The following is a 15,814-nucleotide window of genomic DNA, read 5'->3' as shown; positions in this document are numbered from 1 at the left end:
AAAGTCTTCTGCTGCTATTATATTTTTATCAAGTTCTCCTTGCATTTTCACTAGTTTTTACTTTATATATTTAACTGCCACCTCTTTTGGATACAGAGGTAAATGAAGATCCTGTCTCCTTGTAAATTGTGCCATTTATCTTCTCTTCCTACCCTGTTAAGGTTTTTGTTTTGCTTTGTTTTTAATCAGAATTTCTATTGTGTTCATTCCCTAGGTGCTCTTTTCTAATCCATTGCCTTTAATGCTGGTCCATATGTTGATGGTTACCAAATTCACCACCTGGTCCCCACCCTTCTCCTAAACTCTGGGCTCCTACAGACACATGGCTACTCGACACCTTACCTTAGGTTTCTAAAATGTGTCTCAACTAGAATGGACTCTTTTCCTTCCTCTTCATGTTCCTTTCCAGATTTCCTTATCCTCACATATGGCATGACATTCAGTCAGTTTCCCAAAATGTAAATCTCAAAGCCATCTTCAATTTTCCTTTCTCTCTCACCTTACGTCCAATTTGTCATCAAAACTGTGTTACTTCTGTTAAAAAAAGAAACCATGGGCTCCAAATGGAGTCACTTGTGCTGAGCCTCACATCAGCAAACCAAGACTTAACTGCAGTTTTAGTCTCTCCCAAGAATGTACTCTTTAACCAGTCAGTCTGGAATCACCTGGTCAGCACAAGTGAGGTCATCTGCTGGATAGACCCCTGCCTTCCCCCATGGGAAAGTGACCTTGCCTGAAACAATCTACTCTTTGCTAATAAACTTCCTTTCCCCACCCTCTTTCTGCCTTTAAAAACCTTTCCTTTTCTATAGCTCTTCAGAGCTCCTTTCTATTTGCTAGATGGGCTGGCGCCCGATTCCTGAACTGTTGAAGAAAGCCAATTTGATCTTCAGATTTACTCAGTTGAATTTCAGTTTTTAACCCTTCTAAATATTGGAGTAAAACACTTAACATGAGATCTACCCTCTTAACAAATCTATAAGTGTACAATAAATGATCTAAAGGTATAGTCATGGAATTAATCAATGGAAAAGGCATAACATGAACCCAGGATTGTATTGCTCCAATTTATGATTTTTACCATTATACCAAAGAGCAAGCACACCTCAGAGCTCACCGAAAAATAGCAACTCTGTGGTCACTCTGGTATGACAACAGCTGTCATTAAGATAGAAATTAAAGAAGTTCTTAATAAGTGACAGAAAATAACTGTGTTAAGACCAACCTGAGCGAAATGCACACAGAAAATGAAAAAGTTTCAGCACAGATTGAACCAGAATGGAGCATTTCTTAATTGTTGTAACGCTCTCTATTTTGGCCAAGGTCTCATACACCATTCTTACGGAGGAGCCAGCCGGTAACATAAATCAGTACGTGGCTTGTCCTGACCTTGAGGGGAATGCACTCACAGCTTGAGAATACAGGTAAGACAGTACAGGTGAGTCATGGCCTCAAATTGCACCATTCACAGCAGTGATGGACCTAGGCTCACAGCAATGATAAGAACTAGAATTAGAAGACAGTGCCTTGGGCACTTGGAAGGCTTATGCAGCAGTTCAAGACAAAGCTCCCAGTGCACAAATGGTTGGAGCTACACAGATGCAGCATAAGACTTACCAAGTATCTCAGCCCCAACCTGCAAGGAGGTCAACCTACCTTATTAAAATGACATATATAGAGTTTTGTTAATATGTGGCTGCTTCATTAAAAAAACAATACTAAAAAATAGTATAGGCACTGAAAACTTATACTTCATTTACATTCACATGAATTAAATATATTTTTTAAGTTTCAATGTTAGCTTATTATTTGCCTTTTAGAAAAATACGTTTATTTTTGAAATGTTTCATGAAGAGTGCTGGATTTAAGAGTCTAGTGAGCTTTGCTTCTTTACAAAACATTCTTAAGTGCTATCTTTGACACAGATCCATGCAAAATAATTTTAGTGTTATACAATTCTAAAACAAAATGTGAACATTTATTTAGGATTTAAAATACAGACTCTCATGCTACCCTCTTTAAAACGACTGAAAAATCGTAATTGATTTGCTTACTTAAATAGGTTCTAAATATAATAACAAAAGCACCTTAATTTCTAATCATTTGTAATTAGTGCTTTTTAAAATGGGCTTCTTTTAATATGTTAACTATACATTTAGTTATACAAGCTTTTTAAGCTTTGGCAATGTTTATAAGGAAAACATTAATTTGAATGAAAGGAAATATTGAGACTGTAAACTTTTTCACCACAAATTTCACCTGGTAAATGTCAATTTGTACAACAAAATGTTTTCAGAGGGAAAAAAAGTCACATGGCAGAAATAAATAAATATCAATGCACTCCCTATGAATCCCACTGCTGTGCAGAGTTACTGGAAAAATTTAATTAGCAATGGCATCCTGTGCTGAAAGCATCTAACACTTTGATTTCATGCTTGTAATTCAGACATTAGCATTCAAATCAGCCCACAACTTGCAATTTGGTATTTACTGAATGAATACCAATTAAATTGTTCCAAATAATCATTTTCATTTCCTGTAGAATGTCTGCCTAAAACCTAAGATTCCCATGGGATTTAAGATCATTTGAGATGTTGGAATTTTACATTTTCTAGAGAGAATTGTTGCTTTTGAAGTAATAATAAATATTGTTAAAAGAAAGTTCCCACTCTGCTGGGCATTGTCTTCGTGTCTATGCAAAAAAGGTTAGTAACCGATATCATAGGCCACAGATCTGAAGTCAACATACACTGCAATTTAGTAGTTCCTGAAAAGTGACCACACCCCACCCTATGCCCTGATGCACAAACACGCATTTTCTTTATTTCAAAGTAATAGATAAACAGACTTTTCAGGAGAGGATTGGGATTTAGATCAGATGGGAGAAACAAAAGTGAGATCTCAGGAACCAAAAAAATCAAAGAAAGAAGTAGAAGAAAAAACAAACAAAAATCCTAAGAGATGATGGGAAGAGAAAAGCATGATAGTACATGTATTCCAATGCTCTCTAGTATCACATAGGAGGTGATAATTTCAGTAATTTTATTACATTGTTCTGCTCTCTCAAATTCTAACATTAAAAGAAAAATTCTCAAGATGTAAATTCTGAAGTTATATGGAGACAAAATTAACAGCCAAAATTTGATTTATCTGGAAGCTCCTATTTATGAGGTATGTGTAAGCAATTTATAAAAATTATCTCAAAGAGCATCTCTTTTTAACTAAAAAAGTTGTAGAAGTTTTGTCTCTCAGTTATATCTCTTTGACAGAAGTAACAGAACTAGAATGTCTTCATAAAACCATAGTGGCATAGAAGGTTACAATTATAAAGATTCTTTCCATCACCTGACACCAAAATGTGAAAAGAAGGCATTTAAAAGAACATTCTCAGAATATATGGTTTGAACATGCTTAGTTTACAATATATTTAAGTATCTTCAGTTGATAAGGAAATTGTCCTGGGATTTTTAACCCCGGAATGTTATTTTCTATCAATCGCAAACATTTGTTAAGCATCTTATATTTTCCAACCATAAGAGATACTGGACATAAAATGGTAAGAAAGGAAAACTGAAAATTTGTTATATATGATAAAAATCTGGCAGGAAACACTGATAATTAAAGAAGCATTATATATTTTATAATTTTTTCCATCACTGAGAAACATAAAGCTTGGGCATCTCCCATTAATTCAGATAAACTTCAAGAAAACTTCATAAAAGAGCTTCAATCTAAAAGGTGAGACTCAAAGGATAAGCAGGAGAGAAAGGTGAGGAATTTAGATTAAAAAATATATATATGAGAATCATTTTACAAATGTAAAGAAATTAATCATACAAATCATATTGAATGTGATCCTTACATTTTGCATTTTGTGTTAAATTTTGTTGCCTCTTTTTACATTCCTTAATTTTTGTGACTTTGTTTTGTTTTAAAAACTTACACATATTCATTTTGAAAATCTAAACCATAGCAGAAAGTATAAGAAAGTTAAAAAAAAAATCCTATGTCTGTATAGAATCACTTGATATATTCTTAGCTATATCTCTATAGAAACATAGAAGTATAGAAAGAGAGACAGATGAACAGGTAAATGGAAATAATTTGAACAAATTTTAATCATGTATATATGTGGTAATTTTATCTAAACATATATTTGTTGTTGATAAAACTAAAAAAATAAAGATTAGAAACTTGCTAAATTTAAAGTAACTATTCACACAAAAGAGAAAGTAATGGCTAAAATATTTTTCTATAGTTAATCCAAAATATCTTTACAAATGAAGAAAGTGTCATCTTAATGTCTTATTAAACTATTATCCTACTTCAAACAGTAATTTAAAATTCACAATAGAAATGAACAAATTATCATAATTCTATTTGATTTTTTAGTTTGATTATAATTTTTATATATCTAGGTTAATGACTTCTAGAACTTCACACAAATAATATTACAAAGGTTAAGGATGTGGGCTCTGGAACCAACCAATTTGCCTAGGTCCAGATCTGAGCTCTGCTTCTTACTAATCGTAGACTTTGGATAAACTAAGGCTTATCTTTCCATCTAACCTTTCTGTGCCTCAGTTTCTTGTCTGTAAAATGAGAATAATACCTACCATAGAAGGTTGTTGTGCAAAATTAAACAATTTATTACATGTAAAGCAATAAAAAAATTGGCTGGCAAAGAAGGTAAACATTAAATAAGTTTTAACTATCATTACTATTATGATGACATTTTAGGATCTCTTTGGGAACAGAGCATTCATGTCTGCTGCTACAAGTAAACTGATTTATCTCTTACTTCAAATCTTTTATCAAGACTTCTTTATTTTCCTTAATTTTGTAGATTTTGTCCTAAGGTAATTTTTTCAAGGAGACCTCACATGCGTCACACTCCCTACGTGTATTCATTTTTGAGATTATCAGTTGATGGCTTTCATACATAACTGACCATCTTGAGTGGTACAAAACCAATGTCACAGAGCCTTTCCCACAGAACTATTATTCTCCTAAAGACCATCAGAAGTCGTTGATTCTCAATTAGTGTGGTATGACAACTGGCTTTCTCTCACACGTTTACCCCATCTTCTAAGTGGAAACCTCCCTTGGCTAGGTGTCTTCACCATGGACAATAAAAATGGGGTCTCCGCCTCTGCTTGGATAAATCTTCAACTACACTTCTGATAAAATGAAGTGTGAAGATGGGGTTTCGCAGAGCCAGATCCAATGAGTACCTGTTGCACATACCACTGCTTCTCATAACATATATATTTTTTCCTTTATCTTTTTTTTCTTATTTTTGTAATACATGTTTAATGCTACATAGGTAGCATACTCTCTAAGTTCTTGTATATTTGAAAATAACTACATTATTCTCATAATTCAATGAGGGCTTAAATTCTATCAAAGTTTAGGTTCTAAATCAATTTTTCTTGGAAACTTGTGAACTGTGTTTTAGAAACTTTTAACTCAGATGAGAACATGGATATCAGATAGATTCTTATTCATTTGTAGGTAATGCCTTTATTTTTTCCTGAAGTCTTAGCACAGCTTACAGTAGATAAGTGGATATTTAAGATAGATATACTTAGTTGTTTTACTTTTTTTGCAAATTCCTTAACTACTTTGTGCCTCAAAGTTTCTTCATCTATAAAATAAGGACAATAGAACTTACCTTATAAGCTGTTAAAGGTTAAATTAGTTAATACATGTGCTCAGAAAAGTGCCTAACACATAGGAACCCCTTGAAATGTTAGCCATTATTCTCAGTATTTGATGTTTGAAAATAACTATACATTATTGTCATATTTCAAAAATTGCTTATTTGTTGCAGAATTTTAATTCAAAACCATGTTTCTTAGATTTTTATATTAATAATAATTACATTATTATTATTTATATACATTCAATAACCATATTCCGCTTTTCCTCAATTTGAATTCACCTTACTTGGTTAATTAACTGCCTAAAACTTGGCTGCTCACTTATGCAAAATTGAGTTGGGACAAATAGTTTTCTATTTGTTCTAGTGTGAAACAAGCCTGGGGACTGTTAGTCAGTTGCCAGATCTTTAGACAAATGCACTTTCTGTCGTTCATTTGTAATATAAGCAAAACAAATGTGACCAAACAAAACTAGTAATCAAATATCACGATGGTGCTGTACTGCTAGACCATGTTGTAACACTTTCTCCAAACTACAGTACTTAGCTTCTCTCTGTCCACTTCCCAAGTAGCTCTTTGCCTTAAGGGTCAATTCAGTAAATAGAGTTCAAGAACTTAAGCATCCAGTATTCAATAAGTATTAATCAAAGATGCACAGGAAAATCCCAAATACTTTTGAATTAAGCATGTTAATAATGTAATAGGCTCATTTTCTCCTTAAATAAGACTGAGGAGGTAAAATAAATTTTTTTACATTGGACTAAAACACAAAATATCCACTAACCTAATATAGCTCTTTGTTTTATAACTCTACAAAATAATATGAAAATATGTAATACATATTCAAATAAAAAATTTGAATCAAAGTAGGTGCAAAAATAAGTCTACTAGTGTAAAATTAGAAACACCAAATGCACTATAAATTAGAGTACTTATTATTGGTTAGAATATGCTGATAATTAAGCTAAAGTCATGCACTTAATTACCAGATGGACCAGTTGTCTCTGCTTTGTTACAGAGACACAGGCTGAATCACAATTTCCAGCTGTCTTGGAAGCGTGTATTACTGATCAGGAGGGGCACACAGCCGACACGTGGGAAGATTAGTGAAATTCCATTACAATGACAGGAAAAGCAATTCTGAGCACATTCCCTACAGGGAGAGGTCAGTAGCCTAATTTTTATTTCAGTTTGGCACTGAGCATGGTGTCTCTTATAGACGAATGCTTAATGATAGTCCTTTTTAATGTTCATAATGTTGAAGACAAGATACATTTTAAAACCATACAGCAGCTTTCCAAACAGGTAATATTAAGATGGTGAGATCCATGAACAACAGAGCCATTTCATCAAATATTAGTTCCTGAATCATTTGGGGCTTAAAATTTAATGTATGTATTAAAAGTTCTGATTCGGAAAAGCAATGATAGACTTGCTCTATGATACAACTTAACAGCAATTAATTATGACTAATTTCACCACAATGGAATATATATGTGTGTATATATACATACATACATAGATACAAATATATATACATACACATATTTACAAATATACATATAAAAATATGTACATATACACACAAACATATATATACATACATATATATACATATATATATATAATGGAATATTACTCAGCCATAAAAAAAGAATGAAATCTTGCCATTTGTGGCAACATGGATGAACCCAGAGGGTGTTAAGTTAAGTGAGACAGGGAAAGACAAATAATGTATGATTTCACTTATATGTGGAATCTAAAAAACAAAACAAATGAACAAACATATCAAAACAAACAGGTGGTTGCCAGAGGGGAGGGGGTCTGGGGACCGCATGAAATAGATGAGGAGAATTAAGAGGTACAAACTTACAGTTACAAAATAAATGAGTCACGGGAATGAAATGTACAGCATGGGGAATATAGTCAATAATAATGTAGTATCTTTGTATGATGATGATGGTGGTCAAAAGGTACAAACTTCCAGTTATAAGATAAATAAGTACCACGGATGTAATGTAAATCAGGATTAATATCAATATAATTAACACTGCTCTGTTATATATGAAAATTGTTAAGAGAATAAATCCTGAGTTCCCATCACAAGGAAATTTTTTTCTTTTATTTTATATTTATATGAGATGATAGATAGTCACTAAACTTATCATGGCAATTATTTCATGATGTATATAAGCAAATCATTATCCTATACACCTTACATTTGTATAATGTTGTATGTCAATCATTTCCCAATAAAACTGGAAGGAAAAAAAAAAAGTAGTCAGTCCCCTGTCTGCTGCCTAGAATCATTTTTAGGCATCCTGATTCAGTTTCATAGTATTATTAACAAATTACTATGCTTAAACATTTTAGAGTAAATCTCTTTTTGCAGGTTCACATGATAATTCAATCATCTTGTATAAAGAGGACTTTTGAAATTAAAATTTTTGGAGTGTTTACACCATATGCCATGCCCTCTGCTAGACAGACATTTTATAAACATATCCAATTTAATCCTCATTTGAAAAAAACACAAAAATCTTATAGGGTGATTAATGTTGTACTCATTTAATGATGTGGAAAACAAGGTTAGATAAATAAGTAATTTGCCCAAGGCCTCCAAATTAGTATAGCCTTGAGTTTTAAACAAACAGTGTACATGTAAACGTTTATGACTTATCATTGCCAGAGACTGCTTATTGTTCCACAGCGTCGCATTTTTCTTTTTCTTGATAATATAATATTCAACTGGGTATTTGTTGCCCCGCCAGACTACATTTTTGCAGATCCCCTGCAGCTATTGTGTGGGTATATGACCAAATTCTAGCCTAAGTTATGCACACAATTTCTGGGTTGTGCCTTATATTCTTCTTTCCTAAGGATGGAGTTAGGATGTAATGGCAAGAGCAAAGCAGCCATACTAAACCATGGAAACCCTGTTTTGAGAATGGCTGAAAACAAGATATAAGCAAACTTTGTCTCCAACAGTATTAAGCTGATGTAACAATCTTGGACAGACTACCTAGATGTTTCTATTTGTGTAAGTTCTTGTATCTTTGTGTATATTTGTATTTTATAATATGTGTGTTGTAACTCTTTGGTAAAATAGCCTGATGATATAGCATTAGTAATGTATCATTGTTCATATTTTTCTTGTAGGTAACCCCACCATCAATGGTGAATTCGAATAAGACTTATTCTACCTTACTATGATGATCATGATTTATGAAGACATTTTGCTTGTAATGCTAGAGAAGAATACACAAAGAGATCAAACTTCAGTTTTTCCATCCTCGATATTATAATTTTAAAACATATTAATATAAATGTATTGAGTACATGTGATTAAAAACAATAACATTTTATGTACCTAAACTAACTCTATATAATAATTGCACATTAAAAGGTAGACTCATATCCATGTATTGGTGACAGCTTTAACATTAGATAATACCTGTCAAAACTACCACTCAAATGTCTAAAGTTTAAACATACATACACACAACAACAACAAAGTAACTATAATTGCAAATAAAACAAAAAGTGAAACACAAATGATTAAAGTGACAATAAACTGCATAATGGAAATTACATATAGATCATGAAAACCCTTTATCTAGCACAGAACTGTGGCATAAGAAAGTGGCAAAATTTGTGTAGTTGTTTCCTTTGAAAATAAAAAGTACTCAAGAAATAGATGTATAGGCAGAAAGTAAGAGCAAATAGAGAGCCCACTGTGGGTAGTTCACTGTGATGAGGATTCCTCCAGAACCAAAGTACTGGACTAAGTGTTATACAAAAATAATCTGTCCTTACTTTTGCATTAAAATTTCAATTACCTCTTTACCAAATTTACTTTAACAGACTCCCATAATATTTAGACTTATTCATTTTACTTTTTGTAATTTTCCAGCAATTGAGAAAGTAGCATGTGCATAGGTATATAAAAATTTTAATTTTAAATAATACTTTTCCTTAAGTAAAATGAGAAAATTCCTAAATTATCTAAATTATGTATCTTAAAATTAAGAACTTTTTGTGACATTAGAAGAGAAGGCATTACTGTTCGTATATCAAATTTATGCAGTTAGATATTTACTAGGTAAATAATAAAAACAATTTGTGAAGAGTTAAAAAAAAATTAAATGATAAGATGGCATTGTGTCCATTTAAGGGGTATTTTATATTTAAAGGCATGGAATATCCTAAAATGTTTACTTTTTAAATATAAAAGTATGCAATAAAACATATTTTAAATCCATTTAATAGAGGAATTAATTGCATACTACTTAGGTGTAATAGTTGTTATATTGCTGTACCTACAACTATATTTACATACATATATCTATAGCTATACTTTAATCTAAAAATAGTATTGTACTAGTGATGAAGGCATTCTTCCTATTGTAGTACTTCCTAGTTAGCTTTTTCTCTTTCTCAATAGGTCAAATCCAGGTCAGAGCACAATTACACAAAATTAAGTTGAAAAACAGACATATCATTCTACCTCATTTTTTGATTTTCACATTTTTTTTTTCTCTAGTAAGGCTCTGCATGAATCCATATGGGCAGTGCATCATTTCTCATTCCAAAAGAAGAAATACTGCTGGACATCACTAATCATTAGACAAATGCAAATCAAAACTACAATGAGGTATCACCTCACACCAGTCAGAATGGCCATCATCAAAAAATCAACAAACAATAAATGCTGGAGAGGGTGTGTAGAAAAGGGAACCCTCTTGCACTGTTGGTGGGAATGTAAATTGATACAGGCACTATGGAGAACAGTATGGAGGTTCCTTAAAAAACTAAAAACAGAATTACCATATGACCCAGCAATCCCACTACTGGGCATATACCCTGAGAAAACCATAATTCAAAAAGAGTCATGTACCACAATGTTCATTGCAGCTCTATTTACAATAGCCAGGACATGGAAGCAACCTAAGTGTCCATCGACAGATGAATGGATAAATAAGATGTGGCATATATATACAGTGGAATATTACTCAGCCATAAAAAGAAACGAAATTAAGTTATTTGTAGTGAGGTAGATGGACCTAGAGTCTGTCATACAGAGTGAAGTAAGTCAGAAAGAGAAAAACAAATACAGTATGCTAACACATATATATGGAATCTAAAAAAGAAAAAAAAAATGGCTATGAAAAATCTAGGGGCAGGACAGGAATAAAGACGCAGACGTAGAGAATGGACTTGAGGACACGGGGAGGGGGAAGGGTAAGCTGGGACAAAGTGAGAGAGTGGCATGGACATATATACACTACCAAACGTAAAACAGATAGCTAGTGGGAAGCAGCCACATAGCACAGGGCGATCAGCTCGGTGCTTTGTGACCACGTAGAGGGGTGGGTTAGGGAGGGTGGGAGGGAGACGCAAGAGGGAAGAGATACCGGGATATATGTACATGTATAGCTGATTCACTTTGTTATACAGCAGAAACTAACACACCATTGTAAAGCAATTATACTCCAATAAAGATGTTTAAAAAAAATAAAAATTAAAAAAAATTAAAAATTAGTTCGTAAAAAGGAAAAAAAACTGTTTTCTATACTAAAGCAACGTACCAGTTGCCTCGCACTGTCGTGTCTGCCCTCGCTTTCTGCCTGGAGGCCTGAGAGAACACCGGGGGCGGAGGGGCAGGCAGACAGGGACGGGCAGGGACAGTGTTCTCAACAGCGGTTCTGCTTTGAAGATTATGGAAAGATGAGGGCACCCCCATGCCAGCAGTTTGAAGGAAAAATTCTTGTTTGACAGCTGTGGCATGCAGTACAAATCCTTGTGATCTGGTTGTTTGCAGCATTTGGAAAAACCTCAGAGCTGCAGTAAATATCAATACCAAATGATTGATGTGCTTTCTTGTTTTTTTCCTTAAGACTGAAGTAAGGATTTTACTTCTATTTCTGTAGGTGACCATTACTTTTTATAGTGAATATTTATCTATTCATTTATTGTAGTCAAATCTTAATTAAAGTGGTTTATTATATGTTTTTGTAGAACTATAATTAAAACAAAACATAATAAAAATGCTGATATGTATGATCTTACCAGGTGAAGATAAGGCATAGTAATGTAGATATTAAAATCAAAACTTGATTAAACATTGCAGACTGTGTACGCTGAATGGCTCTGTGTAGATCATTCTGAAATAATACAGAACAAGCATATTTTAAATTTTGATAGATACTATGTATTCATGAGTTTTGTTACATTTATTACTATGTATTACATTTCAACTATCTTGTGCATACTCAACACATATATTTTAAATGGATATAGCAGCATATTTTCGTTTTTGCCTTGGTCTGAATAACCTTACTGTAACATTCATATTACCAAGATAATACTATGGGAGACCACCAAAGCACCAAATTTTAGTTTACTCGCCTTACAAACATCTGTAGAGTTGTTACACTGACTCCCCAAAAGCCCTCCACGCTGAGTATGCTCTCTTGTGGAAAATTCTAATTTTAAAAGATCAGAAAATATTATGTTCAATTAAGGGGAAAGTAATAGCTGGATCAAACTACAACCATATCTCATTCTCTGAATCAGGAAAAATAACATGAATTATGCCAGGCGATGTATCATAAAAATAGAAAATTATATAGCCAATGAACATTTTTAGATTAATTTCATTCATATTAAGAGCAATGTGAATTCAATATATAATTTTATTTTCCAATTGAAAAACACTGAAAATAATAATACCCACTGTTATTTAATATGCAAAAAACAAGCACTCATATATAATACTGCTCATGTAATTTGTTATAAATTTCTTGAAAGTAATTTGGTAATACAGGTCAAAATTCACAAGTATGCCCTTTCTACTTCATGGATTTATTCATTTAATTAGTATTTACCCCATAACATAATTTCTAAAAGCTAATCACATGAAAAATATGAGATGGAAATCGAATACTTATGTATGTTCATCTTTATTACAAAATTATAATATTTATTATGTGAAATAATGAATGTCCATTACTATTAAAGTAACTAAAAATGCAAAAGAAAAATGGTTAAATAAATTGATCAAAACTGGAGAGCAGATTTAGATGCATCCATTAAAAATGGTTTGAACAGGAATATTTAATGACATAGGAACCTGTCCACCACATACTATTATATGACAAAAAATTCAAATTATAAAATTAAACATACAATTTTGTGTGTGTGTGTGTTTTCATAGAAAATATTAGAAGAATATAAATTATTACTAGTGCTTAGTCTGTGTGGAAGGTTTGTAGTTTTGCATAATGTTTTATTTTATGGTTTCCTGTTGTATAAACTTTTTATAGTAACATTTTAACAGTCTGCGTATCAGGACTGCATGAGATAAATAACTTCATCAATACAAGAAAAGTCTCAATGAGCCATAGTTTATCTTTCTCTACCACACATTTAACCAGAACTATACTAAAAACAAACTAAGTTGACTAGAATTTCACCTCGCATCTCTTACTTTCTTCTAACAGAGGTGTTAATGAACAGAAAAATAAATTAAAATTTAGCAACCAGGGAGAGGAGAAGTAAAATATAGAGCTATGATGGAAAATGAATCCTAAATTAATAATGCAAAGCACTACTTCTACTCTCAACGACTGACTAATGATTCCTCTCTTGGTTAGGTTACTTTTTCCAACAGCTAATAAATGCAAATTAGCAAAGACGTTTATTTTTTCCTGGAGTATTTTTTTTCATTAGGAAATTAGGCAATCTATATTTAGTGAAATAGTATTTTTTTGGACAGTTAAGACAGCCTGATGTTTCCACAAACCATCCACAGGCTACACTATCCCTTTCTTAGCCATGAACTTTCATGAGGCTCCAGTGGTTACTTAACACAGATGTTTAGAAATATCCACCTGGTTGTGAATATTCAAATGTTATCCAGATATTCCTTTTGGCCACAACTTGTGTCATAATTTCTGTTAAAAAGCTATTTACATTGTAAAGCAATCATACTCCAATAAAGATGTTTAAAAAAAAAAAAGGTTTTTAAAAGAAAAACAAGATTGCCTCCAAACAAATTTATGTGTGATAAAATTAATAATATTGAGCCCTTACTATGTTTATGCTAGATACAAGATTTTACACATACATATATATGCATGTATATATAAGTTCATTTAATTCTCACAGCAAGCCTGTATGTAGGTACTTTTATTCTCTTTTGAAGATGAAGACATTAGCAAAGAAGTTGAATCATTTGCTTATCTTATCAGAGCACTTAACATAGAGTGGACTCCTATTAACACCTGTAGAATAAATGACCAAACAGCAAGCTCACTCATAAGTGTCCAAGCCTATTATAGCAAATAGATTTTGGTCATAGTTATAAATCAGTCCTTCTGAACAGGGTCTGCCTTGGGCAAAATGTAACTATGGCACATCTCTGAGTTCTGCATCTCTTCTTTCCTGCTTCCCCTTCTCCCTCCTAATATCCTACTCCCAACCCAACCCAGCCTAAAAAGGTGACTTTACATGAGGGCCTTCTGGATCCAATATAGGGTCTTACAAAACCCCATAGATTTTTATGTACTGTGAGACTACCTACAGTTAAGAACAGTTTGACAATGTTACCTCCTGAAGCCTTAAAACCAGGGGTCCCGTTATACATCAAGAGATTGTCTTAGAAGGGAAGGCTGTTTGTCTTCAGGAAATTGGCTTATTAGTTGGACCAGTCCGAACAGCAGTTAGCTTTGGTTTGGTGATATTTGGAATATCTGAACTATTTTTGTTTACCAGTTCATAGGGCCTTATGAAGGAAGGGACTTGGCAATATGGGCATTTTATGACTTTTCATTCTGATTAGGATATAAGCAGACTTGGGATCTATTAGCTTAGACATTTATGCAACACGTCACTTTAATGAGGTAAGAAATAATGGAGTGTTGAAAAATATTTTTGTCTTTGCACTTGTCCTTTATACTTACAATCATATTTTCCAAGGCATGTTTGGCAAGCCAACAGTTTAGAAAGACTGGGACAAATAGATTTCTTAAGGAAGGCCAGAATATCTGGAAAACAAATCAAAACTAAACTTTTATCTCAAAGCAAGAAATCGATATGATTTAGAAGAAATGTGAAACAGAAATAAGTTATTAAAAACAATAGAATGATCTAAAACGTGTGGCAAATACTTTAAACTCATATGACTATTGAAATGCAAGGAGCAGACAGGATCTTTTCATTCATTCTCTAAGTCTTACTTAAGGAAAAATTCTTAGGAAAATTATTGTAGAAGCAGAATGAAAGTAATCAGCTCTCACTGGATGTCAGCTATAACTGTGCTAATTCGATCACTAAATCTTTTAGCGTGACAGTTTATAATAGACATCACCTCTTTCTTTCCTGCAACTGAAAGTAAAAAGTAGATGTAAGGAGACAGAGCTTTAGTTTTTCATAGCATTACCACTTAGTCTCTGCAGATTCAAACAATCTTAGTGACACTGGGGAACTGTACTCCATTGGAATTATATTTAATTAGCCAGTCATTCAATCTGGGGCCAGTTGCTCCTCTAGATAAATCACTCAAATTAAAACAATTGTCAGAACTGAGCAACAGCTTCAGTTCATATGGACTTATTTTCATTATTTTCCAAATAAAATTCAAACAAATAAGGTGTTAGAAAGCATATTACCAGTACAGATATTACTGTAACTTTATCAAATAGAGATTAAGACCTAATTTTGCAATGGGAAAGTGCTAGTTACATATTCTGTAGTTAAACAGGATCACTGTGGAATTGGTCCTCCACAGACTTTGGTAAAGAAGCAAATTACTGGTTGTCTGGCTGATGGCAACTTCCTTAGTAAAAAGAGAACTGGACTTTGGAAATCCTGTGGTTAAGCTCGAGATAAACATATTCTTAGCATGAGAAACTTTTATAAATACTTGGTTTTACTCGGTTTCTATTTTTTTTAATTCCACAATATACACAAGAAATGGAGTGATTAATTCCCTCTCTGTTTAGACAATACTGACACTTGTTAAAATGGCACCTCTAGAGCATATATTTCTAAAAAGCATTTCATTTTGCTATTGTACTAAATCTCATTAATTTTCACTTAATTTCACAACCCAGTTATCCAACTGATTTTACTATTTATTTTTTAATACC

General features: G+C 32.7%; 1 protein-coding gene across 8 annotated transcripts in view; it reads right to left on the bottom strand.

The window, feature by feature from the left end:
• Window positions 1–15,814, bottom strand: part of KCNT2 (potassium sodium-activated channel subfamily T member 2) — a 376,144-nt gene that overhangs the window by 213,477 nt on the left and 146,853 nt on the right. For all 8 annotated transcript variants that reach the window (XM_082394255.1, XM_082394261.1, XM_082394256.1 and 5 more), the window contains 2 exons: window positions 14,627–14,710; window positions 11,733–11,827 (listed from right to left, as the gene is read on the bottom strand). In XM_082394255.1, the coding sequence (XP_082250381.1) occupies window positions 11,733–11,827; window positions 14,627–14,710 (179 nt within the window). The remainder of the gene's footprint in view (window positions 1–11,732; window positions 11,828–14,626; window positions 14,711–15,814) is intronic.

This window comes from Balaenoptera borealis, assembly GCF_965194805.1.
Source record: "Balaenoptera borealis genome assembly, chromosome: 1".
Taxonomy (NCBI): Eukaryota; Metazoa; Chordata; class Mammalia; order Artiodactyla; family Balaenopteridae; genus Balaenoptera; species Balaenoptera borealis.
The sequence above is the reverse complement of the archived record's forward strand: the minus strand, read 5'-3'. Positions and strand labels throughout refer to the sequence as shown.